This window comes from Salvelinus sp. IW2-2015, unplaced genomic scaffold, assembly GCF_002910315.2.
Source record: "Salvelinus sp. IW2-2015 unplaced genomic scaffold, ASM291031v2 Un_scaffold2590, whole genome shotgun sequence".
Classification (NCBI taxonomy): Eukaryota; Metazoa; Chordata; class Actinopteri; order Salmoniformes; family Salmonidae; genus Salvelinus; species Salvelinus sp. IW2-2015.
Window position 1 is genome coordinate 61,671 of NW_019943899.1, and position 19,464 is coordinate 81,134.

At 37.2% G+C, this 19,464-nt stretch overlaps 1 protein-coding gene across 1 annotated transcript in view; it reads left to right on the forward strand.

Annotated features, from left to right (window-relative positions):
* Nucleotides 1-9,778: 9,778 nt before the first annotated feature.
* The window catches only part of LOC112074337 (myc box-dependent-interacting protein 1), a gene marked incomplete at its 3' end in the record, with an annotated part of 24,833 nt that continues 15,147 nt past the window's right edge, over nt 9,779-19,464 (forward strand). The window contains exons 1-3 of the mRNA XM_070440476.1: nt 9,779-10,073; nt 13,928-14,008; nt 14,110-14,164. Of these exons, the coding sequence (XP_070296577.1) occupies nt 9,987-10,073; nt 13,928-14,008; nt 14,110-14,164 (223 nt within the window). The remainder of the gene's footprint in view (nt 10,074-13,927; nt 14,009-14,109; nt 14,165-19,464) is intronic.

The following is a 19,464-nucleotide window of genomic DNA, read 5'->3' on the forward strand; positions in this document are numbered from 1 at the left end:
TACCAACAATACGCCAGAGAAACGGCCTATCAGCTACCGCTAAAGTGTTAGACACACACGCACGTAGCTACCGTATAAAACAATAACATGACCTGTCCTCTGTTATAGCAAACTAAACACTTCTACATGCCAAAGCAGTTCCCAATATCATCGACCTCTGGAAGATTCAACGGTCTAACAATGTCAGCACACTAAAACTATAAGCTGTAAATATCAACTAGGGAATATATTACTACGATTCAGGCTATGTATACTACTGAATGATCTATACCCCACTAATATCAGACTTAATATACATTTACACGACGTATTATACATCTAACTATGTGATTGACTCATGTATATCTTTAGTACTTGTAATTAATAATGTCATCTATAATAAGTATACTTCTAATCATCTAGGTATTACTGTTATTATAGTGTTGGTTATACACACACTATATACATAGCTAACGTATAAAGTGACTATAATCACTAATGCATCAGCATTTAAGATGTAATTAACCCCGATAAACTATTTAGTCCGTATGTGGTGTTAGGTTGGATAGGTTGGCGGTGACATAGTGTCCTAGGTTGTAGTAGATTTAAGTTGCAAAAAGTATAGTATATTAGTGTACTTATAGTGTATATAGGTATAGTATATTTGTGGGATATAGTGTATAGTGTATTTAGTGTTATATGGTGTATAGTATATTTATGTATATAGTGTGTAGTATATTTAGTGTATTTAGTGTATAGTATATTTAGTTTATATAGTTATAGTATATTCGGTATATAGTGTATAGTATATTTAGTGGATATAGTGTTATGTTATAGTGTATTAGTGTATATGGTGTATAGTATATTTAGTGGTACAGTGTATAATATTTGTGTATATAGTGTATAGTATATTTTAGATATAGTGTTATAGTGTATTTAGATATGGTATATAGTAATTTAGTGTATATAGGTTAGTAGTTATTTAGTGTATTTAGTTGTTATAGTATATTTATGTATATTAGTGTATAGTAGATATTTAGTGTTATGTAGTGTTTGTGAGTATATTTAGGTTATATAGTGTATGGTATATTTAGTGTATTTAGTGTATAGTGTAATTTAGTGTAGTATGGTGTATAGTTATTGTTAGGTATATAGTGTGTGTAGTATATTAGTGTATATAGGTGTATAGTATATTTGTGTATGTAGTGTAGTTATTAGTATATTTATGTATATAGTTATAGTATATTTTCGTGTATATAGTGTATAGTATATTTAGTGGATATAAGTGTTATAGTGTATTTTAGTGTATATGTGTGTATAGTATATTCTAGTGTATATAGTGTGTAGATATCTTAGTGTATTTAGTGTATAGTATATTTAGTGTATGTAGTTCGTATAGTATTTTTATTTCGTGTATATAGTGTATAGTATATTTAGTGGATATAGTGTATAGTGTATTTAGTGTATATGGTGTATAGTATATTTAGTGTATACAGTGTAAAGTATATTTAGTGTATATAGTGCATATAGTGTATAGTATATTTTGTGTATATAGTATGTAGTATATTTAGTGTATATAGTGTATAGTATATATAGTGTATATAGTGTATATTATATTTAGTGTATATAGTGTATAGTATATTTAGTGTATATAGTGTATAGTATATTTAGTATATATAGTGTATATTATATTTAGTGTATATGGTGCATAGTATATTTAACGTATATAGTGTATATCGTGTATAGTATATTTAGTGTATATAGTGTGTAGTAGATTTAATGTATATTATATTTAGTGTATATATTGTGTATATAGTGTATAGTATTTATAGTGTATTTAGTGAATATAGTGTATAGTATTTATAGTGTATTTAGTGAATATAGTGTATAGTATTTATAGTGTATTTAGTGAATATAGTGTATATAGTGTATAGAGTGTGTAGTATATTTAGTGTATATAGTGTATATAGTGTATAGAGTGTATATATAGTGTATCGTAGGTATAGTGCATATAATGTATATCGTTTATAGTATATATAGTGTATATAATGTGAATACTGTATTGAGTTTAAAGTGTATAGTGTATATACTGTATAGTATATATAGTGTATAGTGTATATCGTGTATATAGTTTATAGTATATATAATTTATATAGTGTGAATACTGTATTGTGTATATACTGTATATAGTGTATAGCATATATAGTGTATATCGTGTATGGTATATATAGTGCATATAGTGTATAGTATATTTTGTGTATATAGTGTGTATAGTATATTTAGTGTATATAGTGTATATAGTGTGTAGTATATATAGTGTATATAGTGTATTACGTTTTTGGAAAGTGGAAAGTTTTAAGTTCCTCGGCCTACACATCACTGACAAACTGAATTGGTCCACCCTTCAACCTCAGGAGGCTGAAGAAATTCGGCTTGTCACCAAAAACACTCACAAACRTTTACAGATGCACAATCGAGAAATCATGACACTTACCACGCTGCGCTTTGATCCACTCCCTCTTCTTCAGACGGCCGTGACAAACCACCCGAGCCACTGCCTGTTCACCCCGCTATCATCCAGGAGGCGAGGTCAGTACAGGTGCATCAAAGTGGGGACAGAGAGACTGAAAAACAGCTTCTATCTCAAGGCCATCAGACTGTTAAAACCTCTCTAGGCTGACTAACATCCAGTGAAAGTGCAGGGCACCAAATTCAAACTACAGAATTGTAAATATTCTACATTCTTGAAAATACACATGCAATATGTCAAAATAAAGCTTAACGTCTTGTTAATCCAGCCAAGGTGATAGATTTCAAAAAGGCTTTACGGCGAAAGCAAACCATGCGATTATCTGAGGACAGCACCCCACCATACAAATGCATAACAATCATTTTCAACCAGGCAGGTGGTGACACAAAAGTCAGAAATAACGATGTAATTCATGCCTTACATTTGAAGATCTTTTGTTGGCACTCCAATATGTCCCAGAAACATCACAAATGGTCCTTTTGTTCGATTAACTCCTTTTTTATATCCCCAAATGTCAATTTATTTGGAGCGTTTGATTCAGAAAAACACCGGTTCCAACTCGCCCAACATGACTACAAATTAATAAATTACCTGTAAACTTTGTCTAAACATTTCAAACAACTTTCCTAATAGGATACCTTTCCTAAGGTATCCTAAAACGTAAATAATCGATCAAATTTAAGACAGAATATACTGTGTTCAACAGCGGATGAAATCAAAGTGGAGCGAGCTACAGGTCGAACTCCCCAAAGAAAAGACTCCACTTGGCTTGACTCTCATTCTGAATAGCCGTACTTCTTCATTTCAAAGGAAAAACATCAACCGATTTCTAAAGACTGTTGACATCTAGTGAAAGCCAAAGGAACTGCAACCAGGTGCCTCATAAATCTAGTTTACCATAGAAACTAATTGAAAACACAGTGAACTCCAAAAAAACAAATGTCCTGGATGGTTTGTCCTCGGGGTTTCGCCTGCCAAATAAGTTCTGTTATACTCACAGACATTATTTTAACAGTTCTAAAATCTTTAGAGTGTTTTCTATCCAGATCTACCAATTATATGCATATCCTAGCTTCTGGGCCTGAGTAGCAGGCAGTTTACTTTGGACACGCTTTTCATCCGAACGTCAAAATAGAGCCCCCTATCCCAAAGAAGTTTTAAACAGCCATCACTAACATTGAGTGGCTGCTGCCAATATACTGACTCAACTCCAGCCACTTTAAAATGGAAAAAATGATGTAATAAATGTATCACTAGCCACTTTAAACAATGCCACTTTATATAATGTTTACATACCCTACAGTACTCATCTCATATGTATATARTGTACTCTATACCATCTACTGCATCTTGCCTATGCCGTTCAGCCATCACTCATTCATATATTTCCATGTATATATTCATATTCATTCCTTTACACGTGTGTGTATAATGTAGTTGTTGTGAAATTGTTAGGTTAGATTACTCGTTGGTTATTACTGCATGGTCGGAACTAGAAGCACAAGCATTTCGCTACACTCGCATTAACATCTGCTAACCATGTGTATGTGACAAATAAAATTTGATTTGATTTTGAATTGATGTATGTATTTAGTGTATATAGTGTATAGTATACTTAGTGTATATAGTGTATAGTATATATAGTGTACAAAGTGTGCAGTGCATATATTGTATATAGTGTATATATAGTATATAGTGTAAAATATATACTGTGTATAGTATATGTAGTGTATATAGTGTATAGTGTATATACTACGTTATATATATAGTGTATATAGTGTACATAGTGTATGTGTAGTGTGAATACTGTATATAGTGTATATAGTATATATTGTGTATATACTGTATTAAATCAAAACAAATCAAATTGTATTAGTCACATTGTAACGCTCATCGTTGGAATGAGAAGAGGAGGACCATTACGCAGCGTGGTAAGTGTCCATATTCGGTTTATTAACTGAACACTAAGAAATACCAAAATAACAACGTGAAATACAAAACGAAAACGAAACAGTCCCGTATGGTGAAAAACACAGACACAGGAACCAACCACCCACAAAACCCAAAGGAAAACAGGCTACCTAAATATGGCTCCCAATCAGAGACAACGACTGACACCTGCCTCTGATTGAGAACCATACTAGGCCAAACACATAGAAATAAGACAACCTAGACATACAACCATAGAATGCCCASCCACATCACACCCTGACCAAACAAAACATAGAAACATACAAAGCAATCTATGGTCAGGGCGTGACACACATGCGCCGAAAACAACAGGTGTAGACCTTACAGTGAAACGCTTACTTACGAGCCCCAAACCAACATTGCAGTTTAAAAAAAAACGGATAAGAATGAGAGATAAAAMAACCAAATAATTAAAATAATTGTATATAGTGTATAATATATATAGTGTATAGTAAATAGAGTGTATATAGCTTATAGAATAAATAGTGTATATAGTGTGAATACTGTATAGTGTATATAGTGTATAGTGTTTATAGTGTATTGTATATATTGTGTACATAGTGTATGTATAGCATGTAAACTGTATATAGTGTATAGTGTACACAGCACATATTGTGTATAAAGTGTAAATAGTGTGTATGTATTGTATATAGGGTATATAGTATATCGTTTATAGTATATATAGTGTAGAGCGAATATTCTGTCGTATATACAGTGTATAAAGAGTATAATGTATAGTATAAATAGTGTATAAAGAGTATAGTGTATAGTATATACAGTATATATAGTGCATAGTATATATAGTGTATACGGGTGTAGTGTATAGTATATACAGTATATATAGTGCATAGTATATATAGTGTATACGAGTGTAGTGTATAGTATATACAGTATATATAGTGCATAGTATATATAGTGTTCATAATGTATCGTATATATAGTGTATATAGTGTATATAGTGTATGTATAGTGTGTATACTGTATACTGTGTATAGTGTACATAGTGTATATAGTATATATGGTGTGTATATAGTGTATATAGTATGCTGTGTATTGTGTATATATAGTGAATTTGGGGTGTATATGGTGTCTATACTGTACATAGTGTATATAGTTTATATAGTATGTATAGTGTACATAGTGTATATAGTATGTATAGTGTATATAGTATGTAGTGTATATATTGTATATAGTGTATATAGTGCACATAGTGTATTTTAGTGCACATATAGTGTATATCGTGTATATAGTTTGTATTGTGTATATAGTGTATATATAGTGTGTATCCTGTAAATAGTGTATATAGTATATATTATGTACATAGTGTATATGTTTCTACACCTGCATTACTTGCTGTTTGGGGTTTTTGGCTGGGTTTCTGTACAGCACTTTGTGACATCAGCTGATGTAAGAAGCGCTTAAAAAATACATTTGATTGATTGATTGATATAGAGTATCAATATAGTATATATAGTGTATATAGTTTATATTGTATATCGTTTTTAGTATATATAGTGTATATAGTGTGAATAATGTATTGTGTAAATAGTCTATTGTGTATATAGTGTAAGGTATATATCATGTAAATAGTATATATTGTGTATATATTGTATGTATAGTGTGTATACTGTATATACTGTATATAGTGAACAGTGTATATATTAGACATTGTGTATATAATATATATATATAGTGTATGTGGTATCTACAGTATATATTGTGTATATAGTTTGTATAGTGTATATAGTATATATAGTGTGTATATTGTGTATTGTGTATTTAATATTTATAGTGTATATAGTGTTTAGTAAATATAGTGTATATGGTGTGTATATAGTTTATATAGTATCTGTAATGTATGTGGTATGTACAGTATATATAGTGTGTATAGTGTAAAAKGTGTATATAGTATGTACAGTATATATTGTGTATATAGTTTGTATACTGTATATAGTATATATAGATTGTATATTGTGTATTGTGTATATAATATATATAGTGTATATAGTGTTTAGTAAATATAATGTATATGGTGTGTATATAGTGTATCTAGTTTATATAGTATTTATAGTGTAGGTGGTATGTACATTATATATAGTGTATATAGTGTAAATAGTATGTACAGTATATATAGTGTATAGAGTGTATATAGTGTATATAGTGTGTATTGTGTGCATAGTGTATATAGCTTATATTGCGTATATAATGTATATAGTGTTTATAGTGTACATAGTGTATATAGTATATATATATATAGTGTATATAGTCTATATTGTATGTACAGTATATATAGTGTATATAGTGTATATTGTGTATATKGTTTACATAGTGTATAAKGTCTATATTATATCTACAGTTTATATATTGTATATATTATATATAGTGTATATAGTGTTTAGTAAATGTAGTGTATATGGTGTGTATATAGTGTATATAGTTTATATAGTATATATAGTGTATGTGGTAGGTACAGTGTATATAGTGTAAATAGTGTATATAGTATGTACAGTGTATATAGTGTATATAGTGTAAATAGTGTATATAGTGTGTGCAGTATATATAGTGTATATTGTGTATATAGTGTATATAGTGTAAATAGTATGTACAGTATATATAGTGTATGGAGTGTGTATAGTGTATATGATGTATATAGTGTGTATTGTGTACAGAGTGTATATAGTGTATATTGTGTATTTTGTGTGTACTGTGTTTATAGTGTGTATAGTGTACATAGTGTGTATAGATTATATAGTGTATATAGCCTATATTGTATATACAGTATATATTGTGTATATAGTGTGTATTGTGTATATAGTGTTTATAGTTGTATATAGTGTATATTGGTGTATATAGTTTGTAAGGGTAAATTATAGCTGTATATGGTTATATATAGTATTTATATAGTGTATATAGCATGTAAATTAATAGGTATATTGTGTATATAGTTTGTAAGTGTATAATGTGTATATGGTATAATACTAGTTTTATATAGGCGTGTATATGCATGTATAGTGTATATAGTGTTTTACTTATATTGATGTGTCTAAGTTGTATAAACAGTTGAAGTCGAAAGTTTACATACACTTAGGTTGGAGTCATTAAAAATCGTTRTTCAACCACTCCACAKWTTTATTGTTAACAAACTATAGTTTTGGCAAGTCGGTTAGGACATCTACTTTTTGCATGACACAAGTAATTTTTCTAACAATTYTTTCCAGATAAATTATTTAACTTATAATTCAGTGTATCACAATTCCAGTGGGTCAGAAGTTTAAATACACMAAGTTGACTGTGCCTTTAAACAGCTTYMAYAATTCCAGAAAAATGTCATGGCTTTAGAAGCTTCTGATAMGCTAATTGACATCATTTYAGCCAACTGGAGGTGTACCTGTGGATATATTTCAAGGCCTACCTTTAAACTCAGTACCTCTTTGCTTGACATCATGGGAAAATCAAAAGAAATCAGCCAAGACCTCAGAAAAAAAATTATAGACCTCCACAAGTCTGGTTTATCCTTGAACCAGCAATTTCCAAACGCCTGAACGTACCACGTTCATCTGTACAAACAATAGTACAAGTATGAACACCATGGGACCACACAGCTGTCATACCGCTCAGGAAGGAGACGCGTTCTGTCTCRTAGAGATYAARGTACTTTGGTGCGAAACGTGAAAATCAATCCCAGAACAACAGAAAAGGACCTTGTGAAAATGCTGGAGGAAACAGGTACAAAAGTATCTGTATCCACAGTAAAAACTAGTCCTATATCGACATAACCTGAAAGGCCGCTCAGCAAGGAAGAAGCCACTGCTCCAAACCTGCCATAAAAAAAGCCAGACTACGGTTTGCAACTGCACATGGGGATAAAGATCGTACTTTTTTGGAGAAATGTTCTCTGGTTTGATGAAACAAAAATAGAACTGTTTGGCCATAATTACCATCGTTATGTTTGGAGGAAAAAGGGGGAGGCTTGCAAGTCGAAGAACACCATCCCAACCGTGAAGCACGGGGTGGCAGCATCATGTTGTGAGGGTGCTTTGCTGCAGGAGGGACTGGTGCACCTCACAAAATAGACGGCATCATGAGGAGGGGAAATTATGTGGATATATTGAAGCAACATCTCAAGACATTAGTCAGGACGTTAAAACTTGGTCGCAAATGGGTCTTCCAAATGGACAATGACCCCAAGAATACTTCCAAAGTTGTGGCAAAATGGCTTCTGGACAACAAAGTCAAGGTATTGGAGTGGCCATCACAAAGCCCTGACCTCAATCCTACAGAAAATTTGTGGGCAGCACTGACAAAGCATGTGTGAGCAAGGAGGCCTACAAACCTGACTCAGTTACACCAGCTCTGTCAGGAGGAATGMGCCAAAATTCAACCAACTTATTGTGGGAAGCTTGTGGAAGGCTACACGAAACGTTTGACCCAAGTTAAACAATTTAAAGGCAACGCTACCAAATACTAATTGAGTGTATGTAAACTTCTGACCCACTGGGAATGTGATGAAATTAATAAAAGCTGAAATAAATTATTCTCTCTACTATTATTCTGACATTTCACATTCTTAAAATAATGTGGTGATCCTAACTGACCTAAGACAGGGAATTTTTTACTAGGATTAAATGTCAGGAATTATGAAAAACTGAGATTAAATGTATTTGGCTAAYGTGTATGTAAACTTTCGACTTCAACTGTATGTTTATATAGTGTGTATAGTGTGTTGTGTATTTAGTGTATATAGTGTATGTATGGTGTATGTATAGTGTGTATAGTATATATAGTGTGTATAGAGCATATTTGAAGACAAATATAGGCTAAACCCTTCCCTCGTGCTTTGTCCGTGGTCCACAACAGTCACACACATACTCTGCTGTCCGTTCAGCACCACAACAGGTACCAAAGCTGTACTGTAGACTGAAACGTCATTCAGCACCATGGACAGCGCTATACCGTCTGTGTTCCCACAGAATAAGTTACAGTATGTAGGTATGACGCAGTGACACTAACCTCGGCCTTTGTCTGTATCTAGCCTATTGTTTTGGTCTGGTTGTGTTGCCATARTGATTTTACAGTACTTCCTCACACAGTGAAAAAGACAAGCCAAGTCATTAGTCCAAGCTAGACTTTCAATTTTATTTGGTGAGCTGAGGAAAGCAATGTCGCCACCAAGTGCATAAAGGGCAAACTACAGTAGGTGTAAGTAAATACTGGATTGAGCAGTGGGCTCGTGAGCTTGTCGCTTTAAGGGGCAACCCTTCTGCATTGGTTATTATTATCATCTGACTGACATAACGGTAGGCCACCCTACGCATAGCTGGAAACTGGGAAACCATCGTTGTGTCTTTTCGCCACACACAGACACCCGTTTCGAAAACGTTACAGTTACATAGGCCTACTATCACGAGTGGTGACTACGTTTTCCGTCGACGTTGATGTCGCTTCTTCCTCGGTAGAGAGTCGTTATTTTTATTATATTGAATCGAGAGCTCATCYGGAAGACAAAATGGCAGAGATGGGGATGGGGAAGGGGGTTACTGCGGGGAAACTTGCCAGTAACGTGCAGAAAAAATTAACACGGGCCCAAGAGAAGGTAAGATATTGAATAACGTAAATGCGTTATTTTCCGTTATATCTGGTTTCATCCAAATGACATCACCGGAGAGGACTCAATGACGCATCATCATGACCGTCAACCTTTAAAAACCCTAGTAGGCCTACGGTCGTCAGGATATGTCCTTAATTCATCCGTTATTTCATTTATACACATCCCTTTTTACAGTATACCTATCGGCCGCTAACATGTAGATATGCATGTAGAAATTGAGCAATATAAGTAATTGTATAGCTAAAGCGATTTTATGTTCTGCAAATTAAATGAATTCCCTGATCTGGCCTGCTATAGTGCAGCGACTATTCAATAACAATATTGTCGAATACATTCCCCTGCAGCACCAATAACCTAAAAGCATTCCGTTTCCGGTTAGATTTGATATACAGTATTGAATTTAAAATGTAATAAAAAAACTTAAATTAGCTGTAAGTCAAATGGTATATGACCTGATGGTATTAGTGGCCTTGTACTCCTATTGGACAGCAGAGGGAGGGAATGACTGGATGGGAGGTGTGGCCTTGTATCCTATTGGACAGCAGAGGGAGGGAATGACTGGATGGGAGGTGTGGCCTTGTATCCTATTGGACAGCAGAGGGAGGGAATGACTGGATGGGAGGTGTGGCCTTGTATCCTATTGGACAGCAGAGGGAGGGAATGACTGGATGGGAGGTGTGGCCTTGTACCCCTATTGGACAGCAGAGGGAGGGAATGACTGGATGGGAGGTGTGGCCTTGTATCCTATTGGACAGCGGAGGGAGGGAATGACTCGATGGGAGGTGTGGCCTTGTATCCTATTGGACAGCAGAGGGAGGGAATGACCGGATGGGAGGTGTGGGATGGACAACATGTACAGTTTCTTCAGAAAGTATTCACACCCCTTTACGTTTAAAAAAAAAACATTTTGTTTTGTTACAAAATGGCATTCAAATGGATTGAATTTGTTTTTTTGTTTTTTTGTCAACGATCTACACAAAATACTCTGTAATGTAAAAGTGGAAGAAAAATATTAAGAGGTATTAGAACATATTTTATGCAAGTTATTTGAAAACATAAAAAAATTAAAATGTTTTATTTGATGGCTGCCAAATATGTCATGAAGAACCAAAAAACTACAACAGTTAGTTGAATTAGTCTAGATATAAGATCATTGGCACATGGTTGGGAAGGCTCTTTGATATGAATCTTAATCTAGCCTATAGGTGGATTTAAAAACAGAAACACTTTTGAGCTTCCAAATGACACGACACATAAATGTTAATAGTGAGTGACGTAAGGTAACGCAGTAACACTTGACATCCAGTTTTTATACATGTGTAGTAACATTGTGATTATATTACAAATCAACATTGTTGTTACATAGAAGTTTGGAAAGTGCTTTATAATTGCATAATAAGGGAGTTACTACATACATTGGGTGGATTATAATTACCTAAGGCGTTTAAACTGGAACAAACATTTCAGTAACGGATGCCAAAAAATCTAACTAACTGATTGGGTTAGTTTTAGAAATTGTTACGTTATTTTCTTTGTGTAGCATAAGATTAATCAATAAATGTAATAAATGTACATGCACAAACATAGATATTGAAAAATAAAAAATAAAATAAATCAACCGGCAATAGAGCATGCTGGGAAATATGACAATGTCGGGCATAGCTTTGATGCAAAGTGATGTGTATGAGTTTCAGGTCTCTATATTGGGGTAAAACTAGGCCCTCAGAATAATGCCATATGAAATACGTATGGTATTGTGCAAAAAAAAAAGTTTTCTACATATTCGCTTAGTATCTGACTAGCTGGTCTGTAGGACCAAAAACAGATGAATGCAACAACCATGTCACTAACAAATACAGTCATGGGGAGTAACTCTACAATTTTACTAAAAAGGAAAGGCACTCTGGGAAATATTTAAATAAGGCTTTACACTAAGCAGTGTGTTAATTTAACACTGTTCCAGTGTCTATATGTGTCCACAGACTCAACATTTTCAGTGTTTTTTTTAAATTTATTTGTTTTTAACAATGGACCATTTGCTGTGTAAGCATCCAACTTGCTTATTTGCAATGTTTGCGAATGACTTTGAATTATTCTGTAATATTTTCAGGTATCATAAAATCTATTGCAGCTTTCAACCATTTCAGTGGCATGTTGAAAGAGTCATACAGTAGTTGAGCGTCACAACTTATTTATACTTATCTGTACAACATATCATTAGTTAATTTGGTTTGACTTGATTATGTACACCTGAGGCAATGCACTTTCAGGACAATGGACATTTACACAACGTTCACGTAGAAATGTWTTGTGTAGATCCAATATGACTGTCAGATAGTATAGGAGATTGTGTGTGCTCTATTCATTATATTTCTATCTTCAACATGCAGTTCAAGATACAGCTCTGACATTATTTGAAGGCAGCCAATCTAATAATATTCAAATATTTATAAAAAGTATTTGCTTTCTGAGATCTGTACTCAAATAGTTGTAGTCAACTCCAAAGAAGCTATTTGTTTCCCCGGGAAAAAAATTGTTTGTTTCAACAAAGCATAGTTATCTATTACACTGTAAATTATCTACCCTGAGACTGTCTTTGTGATATGGGGTTTGAACTGAATCATCTGGGGTCTGAACTGAATCATCTGAGGTCTGAACTGAATCATCTGGGGTCTGAACTGAATCATCTGGGGTCTGAACTGAATTATCTGGGGTTTGAACTGAATCATCTGGGGTCTGAACTGAATTATCTGGGGTTTGAACTGAATCATCTGGGGTCTGAACTGAGTCATCTGGGGTTTGAACTGAATTATCTGGGGTCTGAACTGAATCATCTGGGGTCTGACCTGATAATGTACCAATGTTTTTTTTTATTGTATCTTGCATGGCATTTCCCAGAGGAGAATATTCCACAAACATTGTATCCTCGGGTCAGTCTTTTTGCGCACTGAGGATTTCAAGCTATCCAATTGGCTAGTGTCCATTCCCCAGCTGATTGTAGGCACTCCTCAGAATAATCTCTATGCCGAAATCTGTTCATCAAAACTGTACTTTGTTGGGCAGAGCAGCYTCAGCGCTACAGGTTTAAACTGACTGGTCGGGAGGCTTTTCTTCAGAGGAAACTATCACTTCTTAGCTGCGTCTTTCGATCTGCGGGCTTCCTGTATAGAGCGGTGACGAGCGTGTACTTTTCTTTGGAGATCTGAATGTCAAGGAAGCTGACACTAAAGTAATCAAAGTCCACGGTGAAATGAAAATGACCGTTCGACTTTTTAAGATACTCACTGAACATCAGGTTAATGCCAATATATCATCTATATAACGTCGATATAGTTTGATCTTGGATAGAAAGGTATTTTTCTCAGGGTTGAGATTTCGATCATGTTTGTAAGAGTTCCATATGAAGATTGTCAAAATTGGGGGCCATCGTTCTCCCCATAGCAGTTCCTTTAATTTGAAGGAAAAAGTCACTTCTAGTCATATGACAGTTATTTTTGAGTACCAGCTCTGCTAGGTATCTGATACATGAGGAGCTAGGCCGAGTCTGTAGGGCGTACCTGTATATCTGCTGTTTAAATGAGACAAGGATTGTTTACATATATACATCTGCAGTATAAATGACACAAGGATTGTTTACATATATACATCTGCTGTATAAATGAGACAAGGATTGTTTACATATATACATCTGCTGTATAAATGAGACAAGGATTGTTTTACATGTACACATCTGCTGTATAAATGAGACAAGGATTGTTTTACATATATACATCTCCTGTATAAATGGCCAGGATAAAGATGAATGTTAAAGGCATGTCTTGTTCAATGTCTTTTCCCAGGTAATGCAGAAGCTGGGTAAAGCAGATGAAACCAGAGATGTTGCATTTGAGGAGGGGGTGATCAACTTCAACAAACAATATGTAAGAGTCAACAAACAATATTAGTCTTTTAAAATGATCTGACTCCTCTAAAACAAAGCCATGATCTGTGTACAATGAGATGTTTTATGTTCCCTTTTCAGACAGAGGGATCCAAACTGCAAAAAGACCTCAGAGCATACCTGACTGCAGTACAAAGTAAGATTATAATTTAAATCGAGACTCTAACATGCTGACTACTCTGGGCACGTACGTGCACCCGCGTGCGCCATCGAGAGCATTGTTGATTTTGTCCTTTCACGTCAGACACGATCAAAACACGCAGGTTGAAATATGAAAATTAACTCTGAACCAACTATATTCAATTTGGGGACGGGTCAAAAACACACATGACACATTCATGGACATTTAGCTAGCGAGGTCCTTTAATTCTGGACCCATTCTGAGTCACACAAAACCATGTGTTCTCTACTCTGACAATTAATCCACAGATAAAAGTTAGTTTCTAGTAATCACTTCTTCTTCTTCTTTTTATTCTTCTTCTATGGATTTTATATGGCGGTTGTCAACACATTTTAAAGTGCATTACCACCACCAACTGGACTGGAGTGTGAACCTCCAGTTCATCTCTCAATCACTCAGGTGGATACATGCTCCTGAAAAACCAATGAGGAGATGGGAGAGGCGGGACTTGCAGAGAGTCAAGCGTAAAAAAATAGAGCCAAGTTCTATTTTAGCGCCCGGTTACGCAGACGCTCGTTGACGCGCGCGCGAGCAGTTTGGATGAAATMACTGAATAGCATGTATGTGTAAATATTTTGCAATGCTCGTGCACGCAACGCGGGCGGTGTGGAAGCATGTTAGGGCTGGATTCCCAGACATAGATTAAGCCTAGTCCTGTAAAAAAAACAAATTCTCAATGGAGATTATAACAATTAGATGCCAGGTGTTGATGTTCAATGCAGAAACATGATTCAATAAGACACTGCCGTCATGGTGTCTGCCCATAAGTCTTTCTTTTCGTCTGTACAATCCTCTCCACTGATGCCTCTGTCTGCCTGTCTGTCTATCTGTCTGCCTGTCTGCCTGTCTGTCTGTCTGTCTGTCTGTCTGTCTGTCTGTCTGTCTGTCTGTCTGTCTGTCTGTCTGTCTGTCTTCTCTGCTGCCTGTCTGCTTGTCTGCCTGTCTCTCTGTCTGTCTACAGCGATGCACAATCCTCCAAGAACCTTCAGGAGTGTTTGCTGACACTGTACCGGAGGTACGGCAAGATGACGTGGACTCCTCGTTGAGGTCAGAGGCATCTTTAGTTATCACAACTAAAGTCACTTTCATTTAATCACCGACCCATCTCTATACTTCTCTCTCTCTGTTCAGCTCCTGCAGTCTCTGCAGCCTCTCACCTCACTCCCTCTCCGTCCCTGACTGTCTCTCTCCAACCTCTCTTCCTCAGTCGTGCAGTCTCTCAGCCTCAGTCACTCCTCTCGCTCCCTGACTGTGCTCTCTCTCCAACTCTCTCTTCCTCAGTCGTGCAGTCTCTCAGCCCAGTCACTCCCTCGCTCCCTGACTGTGCTCTCTCTCCAACTCCTCCTTCCTCAGTCTTGCAGTCTCTCAGCCCTCAGTCACTCCTCTCGCTCCCTGACTGTGCTCTCTCTCCAACTCTCTCTTCTCAGCTCTGCAGTCTCTCAGCCCCTCAGTCACTCCCTCTGCTCCCTGACTGTGCTCTCTTTCCAACTCTCTCTCCTCAGTCTGCAGTCTCTCAGCCCTCAGTCACTCCCTCTCGCCCTGACTGTGCTCTCTCTCCAATCTCTCCTTCCTCAGTCGCAGTCTCTCACCCTCATTCACTCCTCCGCCCCTGAACGGTCATCCCCCCCCCCCCCCCCCCCCCCCCCCCCCCCCCCCCCCCCCCCCCCCCCCCCCCCCCCCCCCCCCCCCCCCCCCCCACACCCCCCCCCCCCTCCCCCCCCCCCCCCCCCCCCCCCCCCCCCCCCCCCCCCCCCCCCCCCCCCCCCCCCCCCCCCCCCCCCCCCCCCCCCCCCCCCCCCCGCCCCCCCCCCTCTCTCCAACCTCTTCTTCCTTCAGCTTGGTCTCTCAGCCTCTAGCACTCCCTCTCGCTCCCTGACTGTGCTCTCTCTCCAACTCTCTCTTCCTCCCCCACACACACTAGGGTTGAATATTTTCCCAGTATTTTACAAATGTTCCATCCCGAGAATAAATCACTTTTCTACCAGTAACCCAGTATTTCCCGCTAAAATCGGAAGTGTCATTCTAAAGCATTCTAAAACATTCTAAAGCATTCTAAAGCACTCTAAAGCATTCTAACGCCCTCTAAAGCATTCTAAAGCATTCTAAAACATCCTAAAGCCCTATAAAGCATTCTAAAGCATTCTAAAGCATTCTAAAACATTCTAAAGCATTCTAAAGCACTCTAAAGCATTCTAAATCATTCTAAAACATCCTAAAGCCCTCTAAAGCATTCGAAAGCATTCTACAGCACTCCAAAACATTCTAAAGCATTCTACAGCACTCTAAAACATTCTAAAGCATTCTACAGCACTCTAAAACATTCTAAAGCATATACATATGTCTGCATTTGATCAGAGCTTTGATCAGCGTGAACATTCTAACCTGATACTACCTGAGTCTGATGAGCCATATATTAAATACATTTTATGAGCCCTACATTAACCACCTTTAATGAGCCCAAGCCAAAAAAACAAAAACACATTTTTTTTTATTGTGCTGTTATCCAATAAATATATGATATAGACTACTGCTCATTATGCACGACAGAAAAACATAATGTAGCTATGCTCGCTTGGGTAAATAAATGAAACTAGCTCTCAGTAGGCTAATCTTTTTAAGGGTGAACTGTATTATATTATACTGTATTATATGGACTGGAATTACACACATCATTCAAACCCTGATAAAGCAGGGAAAGAACATGTGATTATGTTGCAGTATATGCATCCTACAAACTTACAAGTATAGGCTAGCAAATGTAATAACAATTTTGAAATCTGTTGCATATCTTCCATAATATCTCCCCTAATGTCATTAGCCTACCTCCTATTTCTCTCCCTATTGCTTCATTCATTCCTTCCTCACTTTCAACAGTTCAAATAAATGAGTTTTGTTGTCCTTATCTTTAACATTCTAATGACATGCTTGAATAACATAGGACTAGAATTAGATGCAGAAGGCTTTTACTTCTCTTCAAGAAGATTGAATGGTTATGGGTCTGAATTAATAACTGTTATAGTCTACAGCCATCTGAATGGTTATGGGTCTGAATTAATAACTGCTATAGCCTACCACCATCTGAATGGTTATGGGTCTGAATTAATAACTGGGAAGATCTCTCTCTGTCTCTGTCTCTGTCTCTGTCTCTCTCTCTCTCTCTCTCGTTCTCTCTCTCTCCTCTCTCTCTCCTCTCTCTCCTGTTCTCTCTCTCTCGTCGTCTCTCTCTCGTCCTCTCTCTCTCTCTCTCTCTCTCTCTCTCTCTCGTCTCTCTCCTCTCTCCTTCTCCTCTCTCTCTCTCTCTCTCTCTCTCTCTCAATTCAATTCAATTCAAATTTCAATTTCCAATTCAGGGGCCCTTTTTGAAAATTGGCATGGGAAAACATGTGGTGTTTAACATGCCAAGCAAGTGAGGGTAGATTAATTTATAAAAAGTGAAATAAACAATACAAATTAACAGTAAACAATTACACATACAGAAGTTTCAAAACAAAAAAGACATTACAAATGTCATATTCTATATATACAGTGGTTTGTAACAATGTACAAGATGGTTAAAGCCCACAGAGTTAGAAAATAAATACGCATAAATAGTGGTATTGTATTTACATGGTGTTTGTTCTTCACTGGTTGCGCCTTTTCCTTGTGGCAACAGGTCACAGAATCTTGCTGCTGTGATGGCACACTGGTGGACATTTCACCCAGTAGATATGGGACGATTTATCAAAATTGGTTATTTGTTTTGCGAATCTTTGTGGGATCTGTGTAATGCTGAGGAAATAGTCTCTCTATAGTGGTCATTGACATTGGGCAGGAGGTTTAGGAGTGCAGCTTCAGTTTCCCCAGTTTCCTCTCTCCTCTCTTGTCTCTCTGCTTCTCTCTCACTCTCTCGTCTCTCTCTCTCTCTCGTCATCTCTGTCTCTCCTCTGTCTCGTCTCGCTCTCTCTCTGTATCTCTCTCTCCTCTTGTATCCCTCCTGTCTCTCTCTCTCTCTGTCTCTATCTGTCTCTCTCGTCCTCCTCTCTCTTCTCTCTCTCTCTCTCTCTCTCTCTCCTCTCTCTCTCTCGTTTTCCTCTCCTCTTCTCTCTGTGCATGCTGGGAGTATTTTGTAGTTGAGAGGCCAGGTGACAGGGCTCTGTTCTTCTTATTTTCGTTGAATTCTTTTCACATTGGTATTTTATATATGTTTTTATTGTTATGGTGGAGGGTTAACACACCTGTTAGTTTAGCAGGCACCCGCCTGTGTTTTTTGTCAAAGTAACGGCGGAAGAGGACAGAGTTTTAGTTTCGCTGGGGTTTGAACCGTGTTGGTGTGCCGCGATGACTTCGAAGCTAGCGCGGAGTAGACGCTGTTGTTCACGGCGATGGATTCAAGGTGGGTTCCTGGAGAATGGAGTTAAGGTGGAAGAGGGCTCTGCTTGCGGTCGGCAAACAGGTAGGGAAGCTGAATTTGTTTCATTCTGGATGCGGAATGTATAAAGCTGTGGTTTGTGTTATGAAAAGAGTGAATTTGGTGGGTATGAGCTTGAATTGCTAATGGAACTATTTTATAAGGGGATGTGTTGGTTCCCGATTTCTCCACTTTCGACTCCTTCGATAGGGTGGTAAGTTGCGAATCTCCCTCTGTTTATTAAGCGGATGATCAAATCCGGAAAGAGCTTGAGACGGTTTGGTAAGTTGCTAGCGTTTTTCCCGTGTACCGTGCGGCAAGGTTTTCAGGCAGATGCCGTTAAGCCACGTTGTTTCGTTCCGGAGGCAAGGTCTTCATGTTTCTGATGAAACAACGAGAAGTTAAATGTGCATTTTAAAAGGAGGCATGGGAAGTGGGCTCTTAAGCGGGGTTTGGCCAGCAACAGATAGTCTACGGTGCTTTGAGTGTGGGGATTTTTGGGGCATAAGGCTGTAGACAAGGTGAGGGTAGCAAAGCGGCGGATAGGGGTAAATCCGGGGTAATGGTGCAAGGGGGGGGGGCCATGAGAATGCAGGCAGCAAGAGGCTGGGTCTAGTCAGGCTAATTAGATGGTGGGTGTAGAGGAGGCGTGGTCTAGTCATGGCTGATAGGATGGTGGTGTAGATGAGGCTGGGTCTAGTCATGCTATAGATGGTGGTGTTGATGAGGCTGGGTCTAGTCCATGGCTATAGGTGGTGGTGTAGATGAGGCTGGGCCTAGTCAGGTTATAGATGGTGGTGTGATGCAAGGCTGGGTCTTAGTCATGCTCTAGATGGTGGTGGGTAGATGAGGCTGGGTCTAGTCATGC